At 59.9% G+C, this 27,981-nt stretch overlaps 1 protein-coding gene across 1 annotated transcript; it reads right to left on the bottom strand.

Moving 5' to 3' along the window:
- Positions 1-116: 116 nt before the first annotated feature.
- BESB_039410 (uncharacterized protein) lies at positions 117-27,164 on the bottom strand (the record flags this gene model as incomplete). Its single annotated transcript, XM_029362527.1, has 40 exons — positions 117-262; positions 696-881; positions 1,429-1,657; positions 2,230-2,340; positions 2,781-2,971; positions 3,206-3,284; positions 3,645-3,778; positions 4,462-4,531; positions 4,736-4,884; positions 5,318-5,479; positions 6,091-6,225; positions 6,668-6,860; positions 7,225-7,434; positions 7,991-8,076; positions 8,361-8,511; positions 9,062-9,145; positions 9,348-9,425; positions 9,932-10,320; positions 10,712-12,455; positions 13,010-13,110; positions 13,622-14,312; positions 14,683-15,295; positions 15,489-16,308; positions 16,693-16,861; positions 17,159-17,916; positions 18,479-18,851; positions 19,348-19,497; positions 19,803-20,135; positions 20,598-20,754; positions 21,203-21,318; positions 21,837-21,893; positions 22,145-22,231; positions 22,542-22,667; positions 23,050-23,199; positions 23,550-23,724; positions 24,177-24,355; positions 24,601-24,695; positions 25,158-25,362; positions 25,946-26,134; positions 26,616-27,164. The coding sequence occupies 40 exons, from the start codon at positions 27,162-27,164 to the stop codon at positions 117-119; spliced, it is 10,620 nt and encodes a 3,539-aa protein (XP_029221492.1).
- Positions 27,165-27,981: the final 817 nt, after the last annotated feature.

Below are 27,981 nucleotides of genomic sequence, written 5' to 3'. Positions count from 1 at the left end.
CCTGACTTCTCGCAACTGGGCAGGTCTGCGAACGTAAACACATTTGCGAGAACTTGAGCAGCAGAAGCACGCACCGTAGACTTTGGGGCACAACTAACATCCGGTCACACCCTGTCTCAGTGAAGGTGACTCGCTGGAAGGATATCCGCAGCCTCACTCGAGCTTTCCCCTGGGGCATTTGGCTTTGTAATCAAAGAGAGCGCGGCCATCGACCTCTGCGTGCTGGTGCTGTTTTGCGTTTGCTCGGAAACCGCTCCAACAACTGCACAAGCACGCACGGACACACCGCGGAATGGTAAGGCTGCCGCAGACGTGCACTGAAGCCTCGCCGTCAGGCACCCGGGCTCGTCGGCCCATCCGTTGCGTACGCAGTTTCAACACTCACAATCTCTGCCTCGCTGTGGTGCTCTCTTTCTGTACAGACGAGGCCATCCACCAACGACATCACACGCGGCCGCCTCCGTCGCGTGCGGGAACGACCCCGTGTATTATTCGGAGTACCTCAGCAGACGTCCATGACGATAGGATGGGCGCCTTCGCAGATCCTCACAGGGCGGCAGCCGCTACGTGCACGCCGTTGGTACGCGCGCCAATGCAGCAAACAAAAACCCCTGCCAAAAAGGCGCCCGGCCTTCACCGCGATAGCCTGCACCGGAAGCATCCCGTTTGCGGCAAGCCGCTCCGCAACGACTCACGCTCGAGATGGCGGTAAAGGTTTGGATCTAGGCGCCGAAGAATTTCCAAGAATGCCGTCGGGTTATCGTGTGCGAAGCTCTGGAGATTCCGCATTTGGTGTGCCGCGCGAAGGGCCGCGAGTTTGCCCGCAAAGAAAGAGATGCTGTGGCAGGCCCACTGGACAAATTGGTAGTTCCCTTCGACGTCTGCACGCTCCATCACACAGAATGCACAGGATGCGTTGTTTTGAAGAACCTCGACAAAAATCCGCAACGCAGGTGCGAATCGACGCGAGACACTACCACGCATCGAGGCCGGCACAAGCAGGGTGCACGGTCGCTCCCGGCGCGGTTGACCGCCCGCTCGCGCTCCCTCCCATTCATGTCCGGCTATTTTTCGTTATCCGGAGGTACGCAGCGCACGTCAGCAGAGCGCCTTTCGCGCGAAAAGAAAAAAAACCTTCTAGGATGCGCGGCACGCGAGATGGAAGGAGGCGAGACCTCCACCTGCCGGAAACAGAAGGCCCTGCTGGCACGTGCAGGCGATCAACATGAGAGGAACAGTTCGTCAGCCGGGGCTTTGCGCCACAAATCGGGGACAGAAGGCCCACCGGCCTGCTCGGTCAATACACGCGGACACAGAAACAGGCGAGCGGCAGCCACGAGATGCACATGCGCGGCGGAATCGTCGGCGCTGCGGCAGCGTGGTCACGACCTCTGGGTCAGTTCCCCGTGCGGCGTACGGAAGACTTACTGTGCCCTGCCTCATCGGCCCACTTGAACACGAGGTTCTGCGCCTGAATGAGACTCAACGTCGGATCAGCTATCGTGATTTCCTTCCGCAGATTGAAGAGAATCAGCTGCCTGCGCAGGCGCCAATAAAAGTAATTCCTGCTCTTCTCCCAAGTGACGACGTCGTGCACCGCGTCGCGCTTCTTCATACGAATGGCCGTGTCATGCATGTCAGCAAAGTGGATAGCCACCTGAGTCACTCAGAAGACCAGAGAAGATGCTAGAAGCAACGTCACGCGAAGCCGCTCAGCGAGATTGAACTCGCACACAGCTGAGCCATTCAGACGCGAACGCAAGATCGGCGAGCGGCGAAGGCCGCTATGGGGCCCGTCCACCTGAGTCTCTCGACGCGTTTCGCCTGACTGAGACCGAAAAAGAAGACGTAAACGCTTCTCGCATTCAACGATAGACCAGCAATGCATGACCAGCGGCGCTGCACTTGCTCAGATGCGTCGGGGTATCTGAGCCTATATATGGATGTATGACTGCTCACACATACGTGAGCGGGCTTCTCAGGATGCAAGGCAACGATGACAATTATATATTTATATATATGCATATATGGGTATGGCCGCCACACGCATTCACGCAATAGGCACGCGTCATCTGGGCCCGGCCGTTCCTGTCGAAACTGAGAGAGCACTTCGCTGCACGCATGCCGCACGGGTCCGGAGTGAAATGCGCACGACGCACCAATCATCACACGAGATACTGAAGCGCACAACAGACGAATGGAAGTTCGTTTGCACTCCGCCTAACGCACCTGCTTGTAGACCGGCAAAAGATCTTGGATCCGTTTCTCCTTCTTCTCCTTGATCTCCTGGCGACGTGGGTCGTCGATGGGAAGGCCTTCACTGGCCAGCAGCGCATCTTCCTGCAAGATGCAAGTCAGGCCCAACGCACTACCGTGTGTTCAGAGCAAAAAGCGCCCGGAAACCGCAGCAGATGCGGCGCGAAATCCAGAAACTTTCACGCGTGCCCGCATGGATTACACACGCGGAAAGCGGGGCTGTGCATCACTTCGTCAGCCGGCAAGCAGATGTCGAAGCGATCGGTCCACACGAAAGCTAAAAAATGATATGGCGCATACATCATAGACGGATACACTCCTGGATGCTCAGAGCAAATTGCGCCATGCAGTCCATCGACGCATGTGAATAGATACAGATATATCTATGCAGCACCTACCTATCTCTACACGTATACATGTACATGTGTTGCAGGCCTCATAGTCGGCGTACGCATGCGGACATGTGCCTGGCCGGGAAGTGGGCAAGCCAAGGGGGGCGTCTCGAGGTTCACAGCACGACTCACCTGTTCGAGCTGCTTCGTCACGCGATCGAGGCGCCGCATGGTCTCGATGAGCATTTTGTCGCGGAATTTGATCTCGACCGTGCCGCTGGGCTCCATCACTCCTCCGCGACTCTCGATGTCTGCGTACATCTCCATGTGCTCTGCGTTCAAGCGGCTGTCTACTACCACCCACGAGCCTCCGCGCAGCTCCCCTGTGCACATCGCATGCGTCGCCGTACTCCATGTTCACCCGACGCGATTGCGTACATGCTCGCAGATTCATTCATATACATTAACAAATGCATGTGTGCGACTGCGGCGAACTGCGAACGCACATGCAAAGAACTGGGGGTGCCAAACACGTGTGTACGCGGGCGAACGGAAACAACGCCTGCAGACTTGTATTGCATGAGTCGCTCGAGGCCCTGCGATGCTGCCACTCTCACCTTTTGGAGGAATGTAAACGAAGCAGGGCTGCTTGTAGCCCACAAGCGCGTCGACGATGTAGGCTCCGAACTTCAGCACCTGGCAGTCGCAAAGCAACGAAACAGCAGACAAGCTCAAACCGCGGCGCTGACCATCCTTGTGTGTCTTCTGCGCCTGCGGAGGCGCACACTACCTGCGACACGAGGCCCGAAGCTGAACGCAACGTAGATACCGCGTTTCCATGCCGCTGCACCACGTGAAAACCCTCCACGCCTCAATCGGGCCCTGATGCACACCTTTAAAAACTTGTGATGCGCGAGTAGACTGCGTGCAACGCACATAGGTGTGCCATAGATTTGCGAAATCTGCGGCGTTCCCTGCAGCACGAAGAGGTTCTCGGGATCGCAAGCTCGACGCCGTCGCGCGCGTGCCGACCGCAGCCCACGGACAGGGGCGTACCTCGTTGAACATGTCCCGCTGGCCGCCTGAGAAGCCGCGCCAGTTCGCGAAAATGAAGAGCGGCAGCTCCTCCTGGTTGAAGTCCCAGATCGCCTGCGCCGTTTTGTACGCGCTGTCGGGAAACCAGACTTGACCTGAGGCCACGCAGCGAAGAAGAGCCGCGCACACCGGAAATAAGGTTGACGCGGGACAGGCGGTTGCTGGAATGCTGCTGCTTCACCCACGAGACGAAACGGCGAAAGATGAACTCGACAGAGATCCACAGTTTGGAGCACGGAGAAGCGGGCCCCAAACCAACACGACGGAGATGCAGACACATGCCGACGTTGGTGCAGTTGATGATTCTACGCGGCAAAGGGAGAAAGGCAGAGGGCTCAGGTAGGAGCGACACGAGCACTGCAGAGCTCGCCCAACGAGGCGAAACGAAGCTCCTGCGTCTCTGCGCCGACGAGGCCAGCTTACGGCAAGCAACTGCACTCAGAACACAGCGGCCATGGGCTCTGTCAGACGGGCCCGACACTCGTGCTTTTACCTATACATATATAAACTCACATACTTGCATGCATACATATATACATACGTATGTGTGAATGCGTATGTTCCCTCGCAAGCTGAAACAGGGAGCTGTTCGGCCACACGTGCTAGTAGAGACTCCTCGGTGCCGGCGAGGCAGCTCCGGGGCCCCCGCCATCGGCAAATCGGAGTTGGTACAGATCCCAGCACACAGGTCCACGGCGGAGTGTCCCTGTTGGGCCAGCGGCCCACCGCAACAAGGATCCAAACACACTCGCGCGCAGCAAAGCCATGACGAAATTACCTGCGCGGGTGAGGAGAATCTCCGACGTGTGCGGCATCGCGGGATCCGCCGGCTGTTTGGCCTCTGTTACCTGAACGCCCGAGAGGACACACTCGCAAGACCGGCAGTCATCCCATGTTTCTGGTATTGACGAACGAAGAAGCTTGAGTGGAACGGCAAGCGTCTATCTGCTCTCGGCTTCGCCCCCAAAAACCTCCCCCCCCCTCCTCTGCCGCACGTCTGGCCTCTATTGGGCCGCGTAGGCGCCTTGCACACGTTCGCGCGTTTGGCTTACGCGGGTCTCAACGGCGACGATGCCGACGGGAATTCCGCCGAGACGCGCACGCCCTATAATAACCGACCGCGCCCAGTCCGCCATCGCTTCTCGATACGAGCCTCTGTCGAAGACGCCGCCCAGCCACGACCCCTGCGGATCGATGCACCCTGCATGCAGGCGGGCACACGAAAGAAAACACGCAGACATTGAGGACTCACGCATCGACTCCCTGGACGCACAAGCGCCTCAGGGTTCCGTGTATGCGCATTCTCGTGGAAGTCCCAGCGTGCCTCTCAACCCAAGCGTAGACACCATGCTGTTCGTTGACGTCAGTGAGAATTTGAAGATGCGAATTTGGCACTTCGATTAAAAAAATGACTTGTGGCACACGCCTTTTCGCTGCGAGCCCGAGGCATTTATCGGTCTTCTCCAGCGGCCTCCTCGAGCTTTCCGTCCCCTCGAAGACCGTGACTCGCGCTCGCCTTTGGGTCTGAAGGCTTCTTCCTACACGCCTGCCGGCGCATCGTCACCTACGTCTCCGCCCGCTGCCTTTAGATTTTTCGCTTTTTTTCCGCCGCCGAAACCTGGCGCCTGGCTTACCCGTAAACATCAAGCGCGGGTCCTCAGTGGCGCGCGCAGGCTTGTAGGCGACTGGCCTCGAGACCGGGTCTGTTGGATCCACCATGATGGGCAACGGGCCTTCGCGGTGCTCCGGCACGTACGACAGCCAGTCGAGAATCGCCTCGCAGCCCTCGATGTCGTCTGCGAAATCAATCGGAACAGCCGCGAGACACGAGCCGGCAGAGACACACCCAACGCAGACGCGGCTCACACGCAAGGCAGCACTCAGAAAGCGAGCCGCAGTTTTTGCACGCGCGACGAAAAGGGGCGAAACACGCAAATTGTCTCCGCGGGAGAGAAGGTAATCAGGCAAAAAAAGTAACCGGCAACGGGGAGTCCTCTGCGTGCATGCACGCCACCCTGGGGATTTTCCGCATGCAGGCGGCAGCGAGCTGGCGAAGCGCAAATCATCTCGAGATGCCCACGCCGAGCACCTTGTAAGTCGCATCAAGGATGTGCACTCCAACACAGCATTCCCCCCGTGCGCCTTACACGCGGGCTTGCCACCACGCTTTACAGTCAAAGGGTCGTTTCGTAATGAAGTTGCCTATGAGCCGTAGGACTGGGTGTCACAGGTGACGCTGCAGTCAAAGGAAGCCTCAGGAGGCACAGCAGCTCCGCGGCAGTGCATTCAGCCTAGACGCGCTCAGCCCCAGAAACAGTGAAGCGCCGATCTGCCTGTTTCGAGCTCGAATACTGTCGCCGCCTCATGGCCGTGTGCATAAGCGTGGAAATCGCGATAGGGGTTTTACCTTTGACAGTTAGATGGGTTATGCCATTCTTGTGCATGACGTCGATGCCGCCGATCTCGTCGTTCGAAGAGTAGACGTCCCGACCAATCAAACGATTGAGCGCCTGATAGCCCGTGAGCAACAGCGGCGCGTTCACTGCAAAAATAAACAGGCACGCCCACCGAGCACCATCTTAAAAACCGACACAGACCATACACACATATACATGAGCATACAAACATATAATCATACACATACATGCACACCTATATATACATATATATATATTTATATAGCTGCGCGCCTAGTGCGACAGATCCGAGCGCCGCGCTACCGAGTGCACAGATGTTCACGGGGAGTCACATCCGCCTCAGTGAGTCTCTAGAATCCGCCTCCACCTATTTATACAGCTGTGAGACACACAGACGCTCTACGGCTCCAAAGCCACGGATACGCACATACTTGCAGACACGTTCCTTTCCAAGCAGATGCAAGCATGCACAGAAGACACGCACGGTCATGCCGTGTGACGCCCCTCTCCTCAGAGGCAGCAGAGAGACAGACACATGCAGAGGTCTCGAGTGTCTGCGCGCCGCACCCGATTTCTGAATCACACGCTGGCCAAGGCGCGTCAAGTAGGCGCCGATCCCGACGGAGCGGCCTGAGCAGAACGTAATCGTGAAGGTGCTTTTGTACGCCCTCGCCGTCTCTCCCGCGATCGCACCGCTTCCGCAGAGGTTCTCCACGCCGAGGCCGATCTGGGCGCCGACAATCGTCGTGATTTTGTAGACCTGCAAAAGCCGACACGCGGCACGCGCCTCAGACGGCGGCAACATACATCAAAGAGTCCAGAGGCCGCAGACCGGAAGATGAAGAGTGAGTAGAAGCGCCGGACGCCGGCGATTCTTACACCGACACAACGCTAGAGAGTTCAGCAATATGCACACAAGCGGAAGTCGCTCCGCACCAGCTCCGCGCATAGATATGTGTATTATGTCAAGGCAGCTGCATAAAACCGGCAGGATCCTTCGAGGCCAGGGAAGGCCCCACGCGCGCAAGCACTACATCCACGCCTACGTAGGCACACATATACGGGCTTCACATGAGTGCACACCGACATATATATGTGAAGATATATGTGTTTTTGCAGTTTACCTTTCCCTCGACCGGGTGCTGAACCGGTTCGGCGACGATGGAGTCAGTCTGCATCAGCTGCTGGTAATCTTTTTCTGTGACGTAGAGGTATTTGAAGCCCCGGTGCGGCTGCGCCTCATCGATCCACTCCACGCGGAAGAGCTTAAGGACTTCGTTCGCCAGGCCCATACGCGCGCCACTGTTCACCGCGATGTAGATGCGGGGGATGCCCTGAGGGGAAGGGGGGGGGGGGGGGGGAATAAACAAAAGCAAACCGGCGAGATATAGGACGCGGGCGCGAAGGGTCTACGCCAACTCCGGACGAGTCGTCCACGGGGTAGAGACGAAAAAACACAGGCTTTGAAAAGAGTTTAGGGTTTCATGCACTGTCGCGCCCACACTCTTCTACCCGCCCCTGTCCGCGCTTCACGGGAAACTGAAAGGGCTAAGTGGCGACAATGGGAGCTGACCAATCTGGATTTTAAAGGAAACAGAGACGAGGCGGAGAGTAGGCGACGGATGGATAGAGACACAGACAGAGAAGGACGAAGGGCGCGACACCCGCGGGAGCGGAGAGGCGTGGCACGTCAGTTAGAGTTTAGCGTATCCAGCGAGGGAGGCCGTGACAATGAGGAGACAAGAATAGACCGCCGGCCGCGGAGCTCGAGCCGCGAAGCAGGCTGCACGACCGCGTGTGTTGGATCAAGGAGACCCAAAAAACGAAAGCGGCGTCAGCGGTGCCAGCCTCGACGGGGGATGCTGCGGCCAGAACGAATGGTTCGCCTACCTCTTTTCGCGCGATTTCAGACGCGCGCTGAAAGAGGAGATCCTCGGTCACGCCGAAGGTCCCCATTTGATACGTTACGTCATTCCCTACACAAACACACACACGCCAGCAGAGCAGAAAACGGAAGCGAGAAAACGCTTGTGTGCCACCTATCCACGCAAGTATGTTTCAAGCTCCACGACACGCCAGGCAAACACCCGCGACGCCCGCTGGCCATGTGATGCCGCCTTCTCAACTGCGGGGAAACGAGCCGTCTCGAGGGACGCGCACGCGCGTGGTACGACCAACGAAAGGGAGAATAGAGTGCTTGTAAAGTGACAGACAGGGATGAGTTTTTTCTAGTGTTGTAGTTCAAGTTGCTCGCACCCACCTATCAAAATCACACGCCGGCCCTTGGGGAACTCGGGCGTGTACATGGTCACGCGCCAGGCCACCATGCCGCACTCGTTAAGTCCCTTTTCGCGCTGAACTTCTTCCAGCTCGCCCTTCCGCGTCAGCCTCAGCTCCGTCGCTTCAAACACCTGCAGCCGCATCGAACGAAGAACGCCGCAACTTATTTCATAATTTTAGAAAGTAGGTCCGAGGAACATTTTCGGCAGCTCAATAGTTAGAGCTTTCAGCATCTACCTTTTATATAAGCATCAAATATAATAAACATGAGCTAGGTGTTCTCACGCGCGACCCTCAAAAAACACCTGACCTGCAAAAAATACAGACTGGGAGCTTCGACGATCAGTGCCGGCTACCTGTGCTGAGAGGCAGTGTGTGCGGCCCGGCTGCACTCCGCATTCACACGCCGAAGGCCACTTGCCGGCGAATTGCTCTCGCGCAGCTTTGCTTCGCGCCTGCATTGTCGCGCCCACGCACTGCTCGCCGCCAGCTCTCACTTCAGCGAACATTGGAGAGGCTGAAACGGCGACAGCCGGAGGTAGCGATCTACCCCAAAGTGCTGCGCACGGCGTCTGAAGACCCGCCCCTTGCGAGCGGCTTCTCCCATCCGGTCAGCCGCCTGAGACACTCGCTCCCCCCCCTGTGCCTTGCGTGTCATGAGAGACAAAACCGGCGACTTACTCTCTCAGGATGAAACGAGTTTGCCGTGCTGCTGTCCGCGTTCGGGCTGTATCCGGGAGTGCCGCGACTGCCGCCCACCGAGGCCTGAGTAGACACAGCGACAATCGAAGCGATGTGCAGGCCTGCGGCGCCAATTCCAATGGCCGAAGGCGGCAAAGGGCACTCGGAACTGAGAGCTCAACACAGGTCTCATGTGTCTAAACAGAGGCAGACTTCGCACTCGCCGGCGCTTTCGCGCGAGACTCGCGACCAGCCAGCCGGAGGGCTATGGCCTCGCGGGGCTTACGTTGTTTTCAACCAGCGCGGGGAGGAAATACTTAGGGCACGTCCGCCACTGCTTCCGAATCGCCTCTTCGAAGAGATCCTGTAGACAGCAGCGCAGCCAGTGAGCGAGAGAAGGCGCATCGACGCGGGCGGGTGGCGGATTGAGCTTCTTTTTCCTGCCTCGCGTGTCGCGCTATCGCTAGCTGCCGGCTTCGTTCGGGCCGCCCTCTCTCTCCGCGCCGCGAGTAGCTCATCCAGTCGCCACCACCATCAGTCCTCTGGTATTCTTATATTTTGGCAGGTGACGAATTAGCTCTCTATTGAACAGAGAGCCGCTCTTCATTTCGAGAAAGATGCGCCAACGTCTGTGAAGCTGCCCACGGCGCGAGATGATTGCCTGGCGCCTCCCTTGTAAGCTTGTGTCTCTCCATGCAAACCATGCAAACGCGCCTGCCGAGTGCGCGCTCAGATGAACTTCCACAAAGATGTTACGTAGAACACGATCCACGGGAATAAAGAGCATCCAGTGTGAATGCAGGTTCGGTTTTGCTGTTCGGGCGCAGCGCAGCTGCGATCTCGCGTCGAGGGCCTTTCCCTTGTGCGTACCAGGAAGTCGTAGATAAACACCGTGGAGACGGTGAAGGCTTGGGCGCGCCGCACGTCGAGCGCACTCGGGAGCGGATGCGGCACGTTAACTGGGCGGCCGTCGAAGTCGCTGTCGTCGCCCAGTTTCACGGAGGAGATGTGCCGCGGAGCCCCGCAGAATGCAGCTGTGGAGGCCGCGCCGCGGCAGGAGAAGGAAGGGAGCGAGGAGTAGAGAGAGGAGACTCCCGAGCTTGCGCCGCTCAGCGAGAATGCGCCGCGGTTGTCAAGCGCAGAGAAGACCTGTTCGCCCGTAGTCGGGTTTGTGACTTCGAGGAACTTGCGAATCCGCAGCGACTGCCCCGTTGGATTGTCAACGACCAGCCGGAAGGGCACGCAGGGGCACTCGCTTCCTGCAGAAAAGAGAGCACGCGGCAGCCCTCGAAGCGCAGATTCTCGTGCCCAGATCGCGTACAAGATGCCTGGAGTGGACTCCGCATAAAATCTCGTCTAGAGTTGGAGAATAAAGGGGAGTAGAGGGAAGGGACACACCGCGAAGAGAGAAGAGACACGCACACGATGCTGTGGAGAGGAATGAATCGCAGCGACAGAGGGGGAGGAAAGAAAAGATGCCACCGGGGTTGCTAGACTGGGGGAGAGCGGAGGCGTTTGTTGCAGCACGTGAGCCGATAGCAAGTGCTGAAGAAACGCGAACAACTCTGCAAAATATAAGGCAAGACACATGTGCGACGCAAGAATGGCGGAGGGTGGGTAAAAAGAAAGAAAACATACGGAAACGCGTACCTGCGATGCCTCTCTGCATGTATCGGAGCTCGACTTTCTTTACGTTCATTTTCGCGAGGCGGCGCTCGTACTGGTTCATCAACTTCCGCGCGGCCGCTTCGAGGGCTCCAGGCGACACGCGATGGACGACCGCGGTCGGCGCGCCGCTGCACATTTGGGCTCCAGTCCCTTCGCCTGTGGCCGCGCCGGCGCCCGAGGCAGCCGAGCAGCTGCTTCTGCTGAGGCCGATGCATCCCGCGGGGGCGCCTGCCGAGGCCGGGAAGAGAATCGAGGTCGACAAGAGAAGGTGGTTCCCCGCCATCGCGTCGACGTCACCGGACTTGCAGGCCACTTCGAGCGCGTTCAGACCGCAGACGAAGCGCCGCTCTTGCTCCGAGAGAATATCGTCGAGGTCGTCCTTCTCCACAGCCTCACGCTCCCGCAGGCCTTTGCCCGCCCCGCCGGCTGCCCCTCCCATGCTCTTCTGGGCCGCCCACGAGTGTCCCGTCAAGACTGTGACCAGGACGCGCACGAAATACCGACTCCCGCCCCCCGCGCGACTCTGATGCGACGCCGAGGGCCTTGTCCCGCTGGCCTCCGTCGTCGGTGCAGGCTTTTTCTCCTTCTCGCTTCCAAGGAGAGGCGTCTCCCGCCCCGCGTGGCCGCCGGACGTGCTGCGGATCTCACCGGCTGCCGCGGCGCCGCGAGCGGGCTTGGGCACCGGCGGGCCCGCGCGACTCGCCCCGCCGGGGACCGCGGTCGGGAGCCCGGGGCACGGGGCGGCGCCGGTGGCCTTGGGAACAGCTTTGAAGACGTGGACGTCGGGGACAGAAGTCGGGATGAGCCGCACCTGGAAGTGGGGCAGGAAGCGCGAGAGCTCGAGCAGCCCGAACTGCGCGTGCGAAGTGTTCCTGATCAAGTCTTCCTCCTCAAAACACCGCAACGTGGGGACGACAACCGAGGAGGAACGCGAAAGCGTCGCGAGCGAGCTCGGCGGCGGACGCGCCGGGGCCGCGCGGCAGGCGGCGACCATCTCGCCGCCCGCAGCGTGGCCTTCGTGCGCGCCTCCCGCCCGCGACTCCTCCTCGTGAAGAGCTCCCGAAGAGGACGACCCCACAGACGGGGCCTGCGAGGAACCCAAGGGCACCGGAGGCAACGCGGGGAGGGCAGTGGACGCCGCTACTGCGGACTCAAGTCGAGCTTTCCCGTCTTCACCGGCGGCGCGGCTGCGCTCCGGGGGGGCAGGGGACGAGGACCGCGACGGGGTCGAGCTCGTCGAGTTCGGACGGCTCGGCGACTGCGAGACAGAGAGATGCCTGCAGGCGGCAGAGGCGGCGAGGACGGCAGGAGTGGGCAGGCGGTAGACATTGCGGAAGTAGAAGAATCGCGGCGTCTCAGTCTCGCTCGAATTCTCGTCGGGGCTCTCCGAGAAGTGCGCCCGCAGAAAGTCCGACAGGCCCGCGGACCGTGCGGGCAACGACGGGATCGCGGCACTGCTGCCAAAGCCTCCGTCGACCAGTGAGTCCGAAATCACCGCAGGAGGCGCTGGCTGAGACACGCAGGCCCCAGCCGAGACCCCCGCAGCGGACGGAGAAGCCGGCGAATACGACGCGGAGCCGGTGCGCGCCGCAGAGGGGAAGACCGGGGACGAAGAAGACAACAGCACGACGGCGACCAAATTCAGGTTGCAACTCTGCAGGATTGACGCCGTCTCGTTCAGCAGGTGCCCAATCACCGCACAACACTGGGCCTCTTTATTCGCAGCCTGCATGCGCGCAGCGCATCATAGCAAACGCCCTCTTGTCTCTCTGGCGAGTCACAAGCAAGGCTCCGGTCGACGCTCATGCGGTCCAAAGAGGCGTCCCGCCCAGAAGATAGTCACGTCCGTAACGCCTTGCGGGATGCAACGATAATGGCACAGACTATTTCTGCGCAAATAAACGCACTTCCGCAAGGAGGGAGACAGACGCTAAAGACACAGAGAGACAGCTATATACAGCAAAAAGGCACAGATGCGGATATACCAAGGATACGTTTTGAAAGCCTGTTGGTTGTAGAAATCGCATAAAGATTTTAGGCCCGAGGGGAATACGAAGAGGCATGTGCGTCCACACAGATACCGCGAGACAAACGATCGCGGAGAACTACGACAGCCGGCAGCGGCGGAAAGTCGTAGTCAAGGACCGGATGAGCAAGAAGAGAGAAACGAATCAGCTTCAATTTTGTAAGAACTAGGATGTCTTTGTTTATTGATCCTCACGAATAGAACTCTGGATCGCATATAATAATTTATAGAGGGACGAGGCTTCTGCGTCTTACCGCATTCGAGGGGTCTGCGATGTCGAGGATGAAAAGCTGCAAAATCTTTCCGTCGACCGTTGGCGGCGGTGGCGGCATCGCGCGGCTGATGCGCCGGTATTCTGTGCGGAAACGGAGGCAGCGCCGACATGGAGTCGCATGTATCAGACGAAATCGTCGGGAACGAACAGACAGAATGCGAACCAGACACACGCGCCCGTGCGAGAGGCCAGGAGCACACGACGGCAAAAGAAGCACAGCTCGAACGACCTGAACGAGTACACTAAGAAACCCAGATAAATACAGAATTAACCGCTCTACGGTGGCAGGAACTATGCGCGCAGACGTGCTGGCAGGCCCTCCTATCCCGCAGGAATCCGCGTAACCGGAAGGGCCGCACAGCGGCTCCGCATCAACCGCGGCACGCAGAGCGGGGTGTGTCGCCGCACGCAGTCTCACAGGAAGGCAGGAGAGACTGAGGGCACGCACGCGAACACGCTGCGGTTAAGAGATCCGCTTTCTCTACGCACGCGCGCCATGCGACATCGCAGATTGCGGGAAGGCTTTGGTGACTGCGATCTCTCCCTACCGCGCCCGGCGTCATAACATGATTCGCCCAAAATCGCTGCGTACCGAGCAGGCGATCGCCGAAGTCGTTTTCAAGCGTTTGGATGCCGTCGAAGACCATCGCGACGGTCTGCTGCGAGCGCGCGATGCGTCCGGTCTCGTCGTTCTCGCCGCCGCCGAAGCAAGTCAAAATATGGCGGAGGCGGCTCTTGCTGGCGCTGCCCAGTGCCTCCCAGACTTCGCCCCCGTCGACGCCCTCGGCGTCTTCGAAGGGTCGCCCCTCGCTCCGCTCAGTCGGGGACAAGGAGAATGACGACGAGGCAGAGACGCGCCGGGCGGCTGCCGAAGACCACGCCGAAGAGGCGGCGGACGCAGACGAGCAAGAAAGCGCCGAGCTGGACGACGACGCAGGGCAGGAAGACGGGCGCCCAGCCGGCAGCGACTGCCCAGAAGACATGGGCGCTAAGGCGCTCGCGGAGAAAGCCGCGCTCGCCGACTGCGGCCCGGCCGTCGCGGAGGAGGGAGAGTAAAGAGAAGACTTGGAGTGGCAGAAGAAAGACGTGGGACCTGGGGCGCGCTCGCGGCACTTTTCTTTGCCAGAGGCCGCGTACGCTGCAAACGGGAAAGTCCCGAGATCGGCGCTAGAAGAGACCCGACGAAACAACGTCGCCGCGAGCTCTGAAGGCTCCCGGCGGACTGCCTCGTCGTGGTCGCGCAGCCCCGCTGAAGGCCGCCGCACGCCATCTGCGCCGCTCACCTGCGCACAAGAAAAGAAAAGCAACACGACGCCGTGCCGCGAGGAAGCCTGTTGGGCAGTTGACACGCCTAAAGACGAACCCATCACAGTCGAGGCAGGAAAGGGAGACACGAGCAACGCGCTGAGGAACAAAGAGGGATGGCCAAGCTGCTTCGCAAAAGATGCAGACAAAAAACGGATCCCGCGGCCGCGAAATCGTCTCAGGCAAGGTCACGGACTGTGAAACAGGAAGCAGCGACTTGACGAGACGTGCGCGAGACGGCTGCAGGAGAGCCTCAAGCGGAGTGAATGTCCGCTGGATCCCTTTACTCTAACGAGGGGTGGCGCCGCCTGCTCTTGGTGCTTATGTCGAGAGCCACGCAGCACTTACCGGGCCGCCAGCGCATGCGCAGGCAGAAACCATGTTCTTGAGATCGCCTCTCTCGGCTTCTGGAGCGGCGGCGAGGCAGGCGGTCGACACCGCGGCCGATGTCGCCGCTCTCGACACGGGTGGAGGGCTCGCTACGCCGCCGCTCACGGAGGGAGGCGCGGGTTTTATTTGGTCCAGGGTCTCGCTGAGAAATTCCTGCGTCAGCGCCGCGTGGTGAGTCCACACCGCCAGCAGCGGGTTTGCGCGCTGCACGTAGACCTCAGGCCCGCCCCAGAGGTTCCAGGGGTCGAGCGACGAGGACGGGTGGAACGCCGGGTTTTCGCCTTCCGAGTCCAAATTCCCGAGCGAAAGCGGGGTCCCGCTGTGGGCGTGCGTCGTGGCGTGACTGTGCGAGTGAACATGGTTGAGAAGAGGAGGAAAGTGAGCGTCGTTCGACGCTGGCGAGCACCCGTGCCCAACAGACAAGAAGTCCGTCACTGAGGAAGGCAAAGCCGGCATCGCTGGCGGCGTCTTGCCCTGGCTCAACGTGTCCAACAGCGCGTACGCGCCCTCCCAAATCTCGCCAGCAGTGTGAATCCGCATCTCGTGGAGCCCGTGACGCCCATAGCGGCGGCTGTGAACGCAACAGACACGGGAGAGAATCCGAAACAAATTTCTCCGTTCCTGTGCGTTTCATCGCGGTGCCTCCCTGTCCTCCTCAGCTCCATTCAGGCTTCGCAGCGCCCACGCGTCACCTCGCATTTCGGCTTCGCCGTCCCGCCGCAGACCTCTCGATGTCGGCGCTTCCAGCGGGAGAGACAACCTACCTGATATAGAGCTGCAGGGCGAAGCGCTTGAGTTCGTCGTTCGGATGCACGAAGAGACACATCAGCACGTTGTCGGGACAGCCGTGAAAATCCCAAAGGAGCTCGTCGAGACTGCCGAAGAAACACCCGCCGCCGGCGACGGGGCTCGTCCCGCTACCCGAAAGGCGCAAAGGCTGGCCGCCAACCCTGGGCGTCCCCGCGCCGCCACCTCCGGGCCCGACAGGCAGAAGAACAGGCGACGGCGGCCCGCTCAGGTTCGCCACTGCGGCCGTCGCGGCCGCGGCGGCCGCCGCCGCAACGGCGAGGCGGCTCCGGCACGCGCCCACCGAATGCACGCCCGCGGTCGCGCCGCCGGCCCCGGCCCTGGACGCCCCTCCGGGCCCTGCCCCCGCGATGGGCCCGTGGCCGAGGGCCCCTGCGCCGGGGCCCGAGCCCGCCGCAGTGGCGTTCGCCGCGGCTGCAGCGGCACTGGCGGCGGCAGCTGCAGCGGCGGCGGCGGAGGCGGCGACGGCAGCAGCTGCCGCCGCCGCCGCTGCGGAGGTCGAGGAGGAGACCGGGGCGGCGGTTGGGCTGGAGCCGAAGATTCCAGAGTTCGAAAGATGCGAGATGCGGTGGACGACGTAGCGAACTTGCTCCTCGAGCGGCTTGCGTCGCTTGATCAACATCAGTTGCCGTGCCGGCAGAGACACGCCTGCATATTCGGGCGAGCCGCCGCCCAAGCTCGACAGTCGCTGGAGGCAGTCGTGCAGGTGCGGGAGGGACTCCATAAAATGCGAGTACGAACGCATGTATCGCTGAAGAAAGACCGGCGATTGCCAAACTGAGGGCCAAAACAGAGGCAGCACAAGACCAGCAGACGGATGAACAACTCACACACGGCAGGCCAGCCAAGCCGAAGGGAGGGCGCTTGGGCACAACGCAGGAGAAGCGAACGGTTCGCAGAAGCCAACGAAGAGATTGCTATCTATCCACACTCCCGGATGCTTCTCGACTTTCCGCCTCTGGCGCCTCCGCGACGTGGTCAGGCTTCATGATCCCATTCTTCGTCTACGCTTGCTCTGAGACGGCGTTGGGGGTCCCTCCGCAACACCCACGTGTCTTGCCGATTATCCCTTTCTCCGCGAATCCTCTTTCAAGCCCCGTCCTGCGCTCTACGAGCTGCACTTTGCTGGCGTTTGGACCGCCCTCTCGATTCCACGCTCACCTGGGCATTTCCGAATGAACTCAAAGACGCGGCCGAGCAGGCGATTTTTCCTTTTGAGCGCCTGGTGGCTTCTTTGGAGGGACGCCAAAGCAGCAGAGTCAACCTCCGTCCTCTTCATCGAAATACTCTTCGCAGCGTTCTCGCGGCTGTTTTCGAAGAGTTCCTCGACCTGCGAAGCCGCACAGGAGACACACACAAACCACGACCATGACTCAGCTGACTCGGGGCTCATCTGGCCCGCAACTCCCACGCTCAGCCTCGTGAGCAGTCCCCCACGCAAGCGGGTTCTACGCAGTATTTCCCGACACACGTGAGTAGCGGCAGACAGCTGAGGCGATGAGTGGAGAAGCGGACAGTTGCAAGAATGGTGGGCAACTAGGCAGTCGAGATCCCCTTGAGAGGGCGCCCCGTAGCTTTGCCGACTGAAATTCGAGCTGAAACCTGCCGCAGAGGCAGTGGGACGTACCTCGAGATACTTTTCGAGGACTCGGGAGATGTCCTTCGCAGCGGCCATGATGAGGCCGCGTTCATACTTTTTGAGGCACTCAAACAGAGGCTGCAACTGCGCCCGCGTCACCGACACACCGACATACTCTGCAGCCACGACCGGCGTGGACGGTGCGGTGTGTTCGCTGCCTCCCGCCTCTGCGTCCTCCGCGTCCGGTCTCGCCTCCGCCGTGGCGGGCCTAGGGTCTCCTCCGGCGGAGACAGCCGCACCGGCTCCTTGGGCTCCAACGGGGACCCGCCCCGCCTGCAGCGCAAGCTGCGCCTCGATGGCGGCGAAGCACTCCTCCACAGGGAGCTCGAGAGCGAAGGGCGGCAGCGAGAAGACGAAGGGCGAGAGACGCGCAGGAGAGAGGTACTTTGCCTTCCCTCCTTTGGTCTTCCGCTCTCCCGAGCTCGCAGGGCTCTTCTCCCGTCGGGGCGCCTTGCGCACTGGAGCACCGTCTCGCTCTGACGTCCCCGGCGTCGTCTCCTCGCCTGCAGGCCGGCCGTCGCCGGGCAGGCCCCTCCCTCGCGCCTCCTCTCTACTTCCTCTCGCCGTCTCGCACCTCGACGGCGCAGTCGACGGCGAGCGCTGAGACGCCTGCGAGCTGCACGCGCGCGGCGTGAGGTGCCGGTACTGCTCTTCTTCTTCGAGGCCAAAGGCCGCTACGGCCCGCGCCTCTGCGTCCGCCAAAATGCTGCGCAGGCGCGATGTCAGCGGCTCCGGAAGCTGAGAGTCTGAAGCGAGAAAGACAGAGAGAGGGAGAGTGAGCAGTGCAAAACGAAACACGTCACTCGACTGCAGCGTACAGGAAACAGCCTCCCCAGCAAGCGACGCGGCAAGCAAATTTCACGAGGAACACATGGTTGTATACATAATGTACATACAAATATGTACACCCTAATTCCTAACACTCAATCATAAAAATATAAGCATATATTGATATATATGGTTGTGTCGTTTACAGGTGCATTCACCGTGGCAACCTGAGGAGCTTGCTGTATCCCCGCAGATTACTCATACGCTACGGGGCTCGCCATTCCGTTAGCGCTGGTGTCAAGCTTTTAGGGCCTGCCGCAGCACGGCCTTTTAGCCCAAAGTTCTCTTGCAGGAGCCCAGAATCGAGCGCGGGAGATCTCCCAAATCGAACACAGCTGCCGCCGAGTCTGCGCCGCAGGTGTGTTTCCCACACAGTCTCCGAACCCTGTTATTTGATCTGCAGAAGCGTATGTGCTCGTTCACTGTCGCGGTTGCCTTTTTTTGTTTTGAAAGCGGCGAGAGGAGACGGGGCCGACGCACCTATGACGGAGAGGACCTCCTTGACTTCAGAGATGGGTAGCATGGGGTTGAGGATGCACTCGAAGAAGCGGGCGACGGCCTCATCTTCGTCTTCTTGACGAATCTGGTAGCCGTTCAGCGCGTTCATAAGCTGCTCGCGGCAGGATCTGTAGGCCGGCAGCGGGTTCAGCATGCGCTGGCGCCGCTGGTGCGCCTCGCGCTGCTGCTCAAGCTTCGCCTGCCTCTCGCGCGCCTTTTCACTCTCCTCCGACGCGGAAAACGCTGACGAGGAAGGGAACGTTCCTTTGAACGGCGTGGCTTTCGGCACGACGACCCCCGGAGGCAACTCGAGCGTCGCCAGCAAATCACCTGCCTGAAATACGGCTCCCTCGGACTGAACACAAAAACGGAACACGCGACAGCCAGACACGCTCCAGACGGCGAGCAAGAGAGCCCCTTTCGCAGTAGTGTCGTTGCGAAACATGAAGAGAATTCGATCCTTGTGGTACGTCTCTAGCGAAACAGCGCAGACAGACCGGGGCATGCTGCAATCTGAGATCGCGCGCGTCTGCACAGCCGCGAGGCACGACTGGCGACCCGCGAGAGGGTATCGAGACACAGAGGGCGGAGAAAAAGAATTCCTTGCCGCTTCTGCGTCAAGAAAGAGACGCAGCGACGGCTTCGAGCAAAGAGAGAAAAAATCCTCGGTGTCGCCGTGGATCTCGCAACGCATTTCCCCACACGCGGAGAAACAGACATCCATCAGCCGTGGCAGGAACTCCAGCGACATCCAAGGCACGCACTGGACGCAGGCAGCGGAGAGAGCGAGACAGCTTACAAGCAAGAGAGAAGAAAGGCCAGGCGCGCAAGGAGAAAAAGTGCATTCTCACCATGGCATGCATGAGCTTGCCACTCTCTTCGACGTGCAGCTGCATATACATCTTCATGATTTCAATCTCCGCGTACGACTGCCCCTTCACCACGTTCTGCTCGTTGCCCACGAGCCAGCGAACCAGTTTTCCGCTTACGGGCGGGCGCACCTGGCGACAGAGGAGACACGAACACCCCGGGGCTTTCAAACCCGCACACTCCGAGTCAGCCCGAGTCACCAAATCAAGCCTTGCACTAGATCCTTCTCTGGCCTCCGCGTCTCACGTCTGCGCCGCGGTCCCGCCGCCTCTGCTGTCTCTCCGGTCAGGAGATGCTGCCCCTTCCCCGCCCGCCCCCCCCCCCCCCCCCGAAACGGGCCTCTGGAGGGCGTCTTCCTCAAAATAGCGCTCCTTGTACTCCCTTCGCGCTCTCCGCCTCGACTGAGGGTTGCCTCCTCTTCTGTGGGTGAACCTACCTGCGTCGGGTCGCTTTCCTTAGTGAAGGTGTAAGTAGTTCCGTCGAAGCTGACGCGCAGTCCGGTGCTGTCTTCCTTGTAGTAGACTTTTCGGCTCTTGCCGTCGATGCCGCCGCGGACGAGGAAGCCTCCGTCGCGCTGCTCAGCGCCCGGGCCGCCGGCGCCCGCTGACGTGATGCGGCGAATGTGCACAGAAGTGCTGCTGTCGTTCAGCGCCACGACGACTGTGTTCTGTCCGCCGTAGGTGCACTGCAGCGTGAACTTGGTTGCCCGGTACACCAGACAGCTCTCGTACGAAACCGAAATCGAAGGTGGCAGCTGCCCCTGCTCGACCTGAGGGAGCCGCAGAAGAAGACGCACACGCGTTAGCCAGAGGCAAACTGCGAGTCGCGAAACGAACAACCCGTGCAGGAAGAAAAGGCCGAAATCCGAGGGCGCAGACGCTCACACGGAAACGCAAAGCCAGACGGGCCACAGGCGACAGCCGGGACACGCAGAGAGGGCGCTCGTTACACAACAGGAGACACGTGGAGGGGCGGACAGCCGGACGGCACGGCTACAGAAGCCCATCGGCGCGGCAAGACAGGCAGGCAAGAGACAGATTTGTGTATGTGTGGACTCGAAGATGAATCGCGAGGTAGACAAAGACCCAATATGCACGATGCACAACTCGTACGCGGGCCCTGGAGAAGCAGAGAAACGAGGCAAGGAGCTGTGCAAGAGTGCGCGGGAAGTCGAGCCGGGGGGCTCTAGGGCTCCACCAATGCATCAGTCCTGAGGCGCGGCCAGACTCACTCGCTTGACAAATTCCTCCTCAGACTCTCGAAAGTGCGTGTAGGACTCGAAGACAGCGGCGAGGAGGACCCCGAGAAGCAGGACTGGAGACACGTCGTTGCTGTCGCTGGAGAAATTCACTTTCTGCTCGAGCCACGTCGTGTGCGTCTCGTTGGCCCTGAACAAAAGAATGAAGCCGTGCATCGAAACCCAATTTGCTGAACCCCAAGTAACACGCGTGCCTCAAGCAGCTCTTGTGTGCGTTCTCTCCGTTCGCGGCGTCATACGCAGGCGGTCAGGTGAGCGTTATTCACGGAAGGGAAAGGAGCGCCTCGGCACACGGAGACGCAGGCCACGACCGCACGCCACAAAAGCCTCTTCAAGACTAAACTGTGAAGGTCGAAAGGAGATGCCTGCTTGTGCACAGCACGCATCATGCCGGCATATATATATATATATATATATATATATATATATATATATATATATATATATGTAGGGGTGTCTTCCATTATATATATATATATATATATATAGACAGCGAAGTGCTGGGCTGCAGGATGCGCCGGTTTCCTGTAGCCCACCTGTGAAAGCACCTGCACCCGGGAACTGAGGAGATGTCTTACATGAAATCGGGATGCTCAAGAATCTTGATGAGTGCCTCGACGTTCGTTCGCAGCTCTCCGCGGATGGTCATATCCTTGAGGGCCAGCACCATATGCTTGACGGCCTCTCGCCGATCCTAAAAAGGACGAAAGGCGCCGGCAAATCGCACATACACAGACAGACTTACGCTATTGCTGCGTGTGAGTTTAAGTCCTCTCCCAACTGAGAAGCGAACGAAGCTGAAAAAACACTCTTCGTTGTCTCGCTGCGTCGGCACCATCCCAGACGTCCTCTCCCTTTCGACTGTACCGGGCGCAGGCCCCTTGTCCTATCCGCATGCCTCTCTGGCGAGATTCAACAGACGGTAACGTGTCTCATCCCAGCCAACGGGACTAATCGTCGCATAGAGACCTTCCACCAGCAGCTATCTCTCTCTCGTTCTGTCGGATTCCAGCGTCTGCCGGCCTCGCTCGCTGTCGATCTTTTCCCGTTTTCTTTGCTCCCCCCCTCGCATCTTCGTCGCGACCCCACGCGCGGGTGAGGCCCGCGTCCGCCGCGAAGCCGCGCGCTGTCCGCGAACCCCTCAGACCCTTCTCGCTGCCAACGCCTCTTCCATCAGCGCGAGTGACACAACACTCGCGACGCGGGCCTCACCTTGCCTTGCGCGAAGAGGTGACCGAACTGTGCGTCGTTGAAGGGATGAATGTTACCCTGAACAGCCACGCAAGACAGACAAAAGCGGAGAACAAAACCGTCCTGAACTGGCAGAAAAGGGAGGGCTCACGGACGTGTCAAACGCCATACGCGCTGCGTGAGCGCCCCCGCCTCAAACGCCTCGCGTTTCACGCTGAGGTGAGCGGCGCGCCTTGGGGGGGGGGGGGGGGCGGGGGGGGGGGAAGCGACCCTGCGCGCTGAATTCCGCGTGTTTCCTGCGATTTTTTTGTAGGCAGTGGGTGCCTTACCTTGCTTCCAATCGAGAAGTAGCCCCAGACGAACCGCGAAGGCCGGAACGTCAGTTCGTGAACCAGTCCCACGGTGGGACGGAAGGACTGCATGCATAGACGCGCCAAAAACCGCTTGCACTCGAGGCTTGTGGCAAGCCCAATGCGGTCAGCACTGCGGATTCTCAGGCTGGGTTTCAGAGCAGACGCATGCCGTGGGCGCCGCCGCGTCACGTGCACAGGGCCAAGCATATGTACACAAGTATACAGATATATATATATAATATACATACATATATATACATATACATATATATATATATACATGTACATACACATATACATACATATGTGTGGATATGAGTGCATTGACACCCCGACAAAGGGACGGGAGAGGTGAAACAAGAAATTGGCTTACTTCTTCGGCATATTCTGCGGTGATGCGCGAGGCAATGACGTGGTTCCCGATCGGCTTCTGCGCCGCCGCGCCGTCGAGGTAGGCCTTGATGTCGGGAATGTCCTCCAAGAGAATCCCCATCGCAACCTGTCGAGCGCGCCACACAGCGAGCGGAAAGCCGGTCAAACAGAGCACCCCGACAAACTTCCGCGTTTTCTAGTGCTTCGCGGCACGCTCCAGCGCCACACCCATACAAACACGTACACAGAGATCCTCCGAGGTGGAAGCGTAGTCAGGCGTGCTTGGCGTGACCGGGGAGTGCGCAGGCGAGACCTGACGCATCTCATTACGCAGAACCGACCAGCGGCTTCCGTGATATCGTACGCATGCAGATCAGAAAGACTTCTGAGATGCTTGCGCACTGCACTCGCCACGCATGGGCACAGATGTGTGTAGATATCAACGAATTCGCGAGGCGTGCGGGTCTTAGCCAGGAAGCATCTCTGCTCTGCTGGCTGACCGTCCGTACCTGCAGTTGCGCGGCCGGCAGATTGAAGTCACCCACACACTCGGAGACCACGTGTTCGACTTGTAATCTGGCGTTCACCTCGAGGAAATAAAACTCTTGAGATTTCGGGTCGTACAGAAACTCGCAGGTCCCAGCGTTCTCGTAGCCCACCTAAGTGAGCAAAAACAGAAGCCAGGAAGTACGGCACATGCACACCAGCAGATGCTGCACATGCGAGCAAAGGACTGAGGATACGCATTCAACGCAGGGAGGAGATGATTAGCAAAACGCGCCTTGACAGAGGCGCGCGCCTCTCAAATGGGTGGGACTTTGTGAGCGATACCGCAAACCTCGCGCGGAAATTCTCGCAAACAGCTTCGCCCTTCGGCGGGCAGAGCGGAGCGGGGGCGGGGGGGGGGAAGCACCCCCTCTAGGGCTGCCGCTGTTGTTTTGAGAGCTGGCTGCGCTCAGGACGGCGGCTGAATAATACCGATTCTTTCTCGAGAAGCCTCTGGGCTTACCGCCATGGCCATGCGGCACGCTGCCTCTTCCATCTGCCGAACGACCTCGCGCGGGGCTGCAACAACAGGCCCTTCTTCGATGATTTTTTGGCAGCGGCGCTGGATGGAACAGTCGCGGCTGCCGAGCGAGACGCAGCGCCCCGACCTGTCCGCAAGCAGCTGAACTTCGAGATGTCTGTGAAGCCATCCATAGCAAAGAAGCACACAATGGCCCAAATGCAAACGAAACCCATACGCACTACCGGTGACCGCGCCTGGCATGTTCCACGAAAATCTCGAACCGAGGGCGGTCACGCACGGCCCCGACGCAGGTCAAACCCCACACGAACACCCCGCGCGAGAATCGAGACCCCGGCGCAGACCCCGAGGCCCGCGCGAACGGCGACACGGGAGACTCAAGAAGGACTCAAGAAAAACACAAGAAGACAAGGCGCGAAAAAACGCGGAGAGTCATGCACGCCGGTAATGTCGAGGAAAAAACGCGGCGGAGGGGCGCGCCGATGCAGGCAAGGCGTTGAGTACGTCCAGACGCTTAGACGAGTTGAACACAGAGACGGCGCGAGGCCTGCAGCGGGGAAGGCGAGCTAGTAGTGAAGCGCTACAAAATTTGGAGCGGGAGGCCCGTACCTGCACTCGGACACCATGCGCATGACGAAGACAGGAGAGCCTTTGACTTCATTAACAACTTGCCGGTACGCGTCCACGACTTCCTCCGCCGCCACCACGCGGCGGATGCCCTTACCGCCGCCCCCCTCGCTCGCCTTGATCATCACCGGGTACCCGATCTTCTCGCAGCAGTCCAGCACCTGAGGCGCATGCACCCGAAAAGACACAGCGGCGTATTTGTTTGAAGACGGGTGTCGACTCAGAAGCTCTTTCTCTCCGTCGTGGGGTTAGGTCCCCGACGCGCTTCCGGCGACCCTGTTTTCCGCCTGACTGACAAAACCCTCCCGCGGATGGTGTTTCCGCGCGTGGCGTCGCTGGGCCTAGAGACGCAGCGCCGCAGAGGCGCAACTGAAAAAGAGACTGTCCCGACTCCGGGGTCGCATACATCTTTCGCGGACTGCACACAGGCAGCGTCCAGCGTGTGTTGAGAGAGGCCTCTGGCGGGGTCGACCTGCGAGAGATCCACTGTGACGTCCATGCCTAAAAACGAACAGCGCGCGCAGAGACGAGACTTCTGGGAGTTTCATCCGGACGCAAACGACGCCGATAGGGCCTGGATGAACCCTCAAAAAGCGGCGTATCCAATCCGCCTCGGCCTGGGCGTCGGTAGCCACGCCGGCCTAGAACGCCGAGCCGGGCCACGTCCAGCGTCCGCATGCAGAGGCAGCCCGATGAATCAAGCTGGGCAGCTCGAGCGGCACGGACGGACGAAGCACTTTGGCTGGGCAGGGGGCGCCGGCTTTGACACGAATGAGAAAAAGTTAGGGGGTGCGTTGGATTTGAGACCCCGTCGTAGAGGGAGTGCGCTCCAGAGAGCCTCCACGGGCTGTCGACCCCCAGTCCTCTGCGTAGACAGGCGCAGAAAGTGGGTCTGAACGTGCGGAAATCAAGGCGCGCGTTCGAGCCCTGACCCCGCGTCGCCGAGGGCCTCTCCGAACGCACCTGACCAAGGCACGCAGGGGACGTTCACCGACTGCGCGATGATTGACGACCCAATTTTGTCTCCCAGCGCGAGCATCGCTTGCGGACTCGGGCCGATCCAAATCGTCTTTCTCTTCAAACTCCGCAGAATCGCTGGCAACCGGTGGTTTTCGGACGCATGCCCCCAGCCCGGCCAAACGGCGTCGCACTCGTAGGTCTCCGCAGTCTGCACAGCGCAGCCAGCAGCAGGCACTCAACACACGCAAACAAGCGCCTTGAACACGCACGCGATTCATATATATACATATATACATACACTCGTATGTACAAGGCCTGCCCCGAGAAACAGAGAGAGAGGGCGCCGCGTGTGTGCAAATCGGATGAGAGCCCGTCTGTGCGGCAGCGCGCACGGCTTCGCACGTATTCGTGAATGGGCAGAAAAAGCATATGGCCGTACAGCTGCAAGGCCTTCAAAAGTCTGCCATTACGGCTGCCAAGCGTTCGAGACCCGTAAAAAGGGGGATGTATCAGCATCCGATCCGGTGAACAGGCTTCCGATCCGCGCCGCAGCTGGCTCGCGCCGCCCTACTCCAAACCGCCTCTGCGTCCCACGAAGATTCAAGTCATTACACCTAACACTGGCGCACGAAAGCAGAACGGCAGCGAATACACTGCATGTAGGTGAGCTATTCACGCCCTGCTCTTCGCTCTTCGTTCTCGGAATGCCTCGATTTACAGCGCCATTCCCCTTTGCTTTTCCCGCAAGGTCACGTGACGTCAGCTTTTTCAGCAAGACAGCCAAGCCTCACCTGGACGATGAGGTGTAGGTTGGCGTAGTTGTTCGAGTTGGGCCCGGGTGGGACCTCAACGTAGAAGTCGGCCTCCGCAATGAACTCCGCATTTGCATCGATATCGTCTGCCGTCGCCATGACGACGAATTCAAGCGCCTTGCTGTCACCTAGGGCTTCATAGGCCCAGTGGCGCATACTCCGGATGCACTGAGAAAAACGGAACAAAGCAAATCATAACGTCGCATCCTGCCGCACGAACACGCGCGCACGACACACAGTTGGCGCTCCCCTCCCCCTTCAGTGGCTAGCCCTCCCGTTAGCTCGATTTGGCTCAGGCGTGCTCGCCTTTCCGCCCCTTTTTACGTTTCCTCGCGCGCTCGCGGCCGTGTCCGCTCGTCACTTCAGCCGCAATGTCGAGGAACAAGGTAAACGACTTCTTGAGGGTCTATGGTTTTGAAAGCTCCTCCCAGTCGACCCCCCAAGCGGAAGCAACCCTGAGTCGACGCGCGCCTGTGAGCCTATCGGAGCTCGTGTCACAGCTGTAGGCCTCTGTCGTTCACACAGCGATAGGGCATGCATGCAGTTTTGACGCCTCGAGGAACCCACCTCTCCGCCCCCCCCCCCCCCTCCCCCGCATCCCCGCCAAGATGTCTGTGTCCTGCCACGCGGGCTACAGCTGCTCTCTCACCCGAACGGCCGCATTTCCGTTGTTTGCGATAAGAATTCGTCGGATCACATTTGTGCCGCCCATGCGTTTGACGAAGGCAGCAAGGGCGTCTTCTTCTTCTTCGCTTTCGTCTTCAGTCAGTTTGCCCGGCGTTGCCACCCATCCCGCCTTTTGGCTCGAGCCCGGAGGCGCCTCCTCGCTGCGGTCTCCCTCTCCTTCTGACCGGTTGTCGGCAGCGGTGGCGGGGGCCTCGTCCCTGAAGCCGCAGGCGGTCGCTTCCCGCTTCGTGTGCGCCGCACTGCCGTCTCCGCCCTCGGTGTCTCCGCTCTCAGTCGCTGGGAGCGAAGGCTCGGAGGTATGCGTAGCACGTTCTCCAGTCTCAGCCACAGACGGCGAGTCCATCGTGCGCGGCGACTCCGTGTCTCCGCCCTGTGAGGCAGCCGCGACAGCCTGGCGTTCGAGCTTATTCTCCAGGTTCTGGGCGTTTGGCACCGCCGGGGGCTGCGCGCCGCGCGCCGCGCGGCCCGCCCGGACGGCGCGGCTCCCCGCCGCCCCTCCCCTGACGGCCATCGTCGTATCTCTGGGTCTCTGCAGGCCCGTGGGCTCTTGGGAGCCACGAGGCGAGGAGGCTGGCCTCCGGTTTCACGGGTTGCGAGTCGAGCCTGTTTCGCAGCCCTATGCGTACCATGTTTCCAATTCAGACGCTCCCCCAGCGCACGAGGTGAGCCGGCGGCGGCGCTCAGGATCGAGATAGAGAACTGCGGGCATTCGGGCACATGCCCTCCATCGACAGTTAGGGAGGAAACCACCAGGGAGGCAGGAGGTTCGGGATCGAGGAGACTCACCAACGCTCTGACCTGCTCCGTGGTCTCCGTCCTTCGTACGCGCGCAGCGAAGCCATGAGCATAGCCGGGCGACGAGAGAGTGTCGCCGGCAGGCGACAGGTCAGCCGCGGAGCCTGAGCAATGCGAGGAGGCTGTCGGCGGGATTCTGAGCCTCAGAGAAGCGACGAGCAAACGAAGTGCGCCTCCCGTACCAGCGAAAGACGCCAAATCCGCGTGCTGCAGATGAACGAATGAAATGCAGGCACCCCCGGGACAAAGGAAGATGCCGATTCTCTTCTCGAAAACGAAACGACCAACGCGTAAAAGTCGCTCACAACTCTGGCTGCCGACGACGTAGCAGGAACGATGTACTCTGGAAACGAGCACAGCACCGGAACTCCGTCAATCGCCGGACAGCCGAAACGCGGCTTGGGTCAGGGCGGTCAAATAGCGTGATGTGGTCTGAACTTTGGTCGGGGTTTTCGGAGAAAAAATCCCTCCTCCTTCTAGAAAGGCACGGAAGAAGATGCTCAAAGTAGAGGGAGGCGGCGAGAATCCGGGAG

This window comes from Besnoitia besnoiti, chromosome II (assembly GCF_002563875.1).
Source record: "Besnoitia besnoiti strain Bb-Ger1 chromosome II, whole genome shotgun sequence".
NCBI classification, from domain to species: domain Eukaryota; phylum Apicomplexa; class Conoidasida; order Eucoccidiorida; family Sarcocystidae; genus Besnoitia; species Besnoitia besnoiti.
Note: the sequence above shows the minus strand (reverse complement) of the source record. Positions and strands in the feature narration are given on the sequence as shown.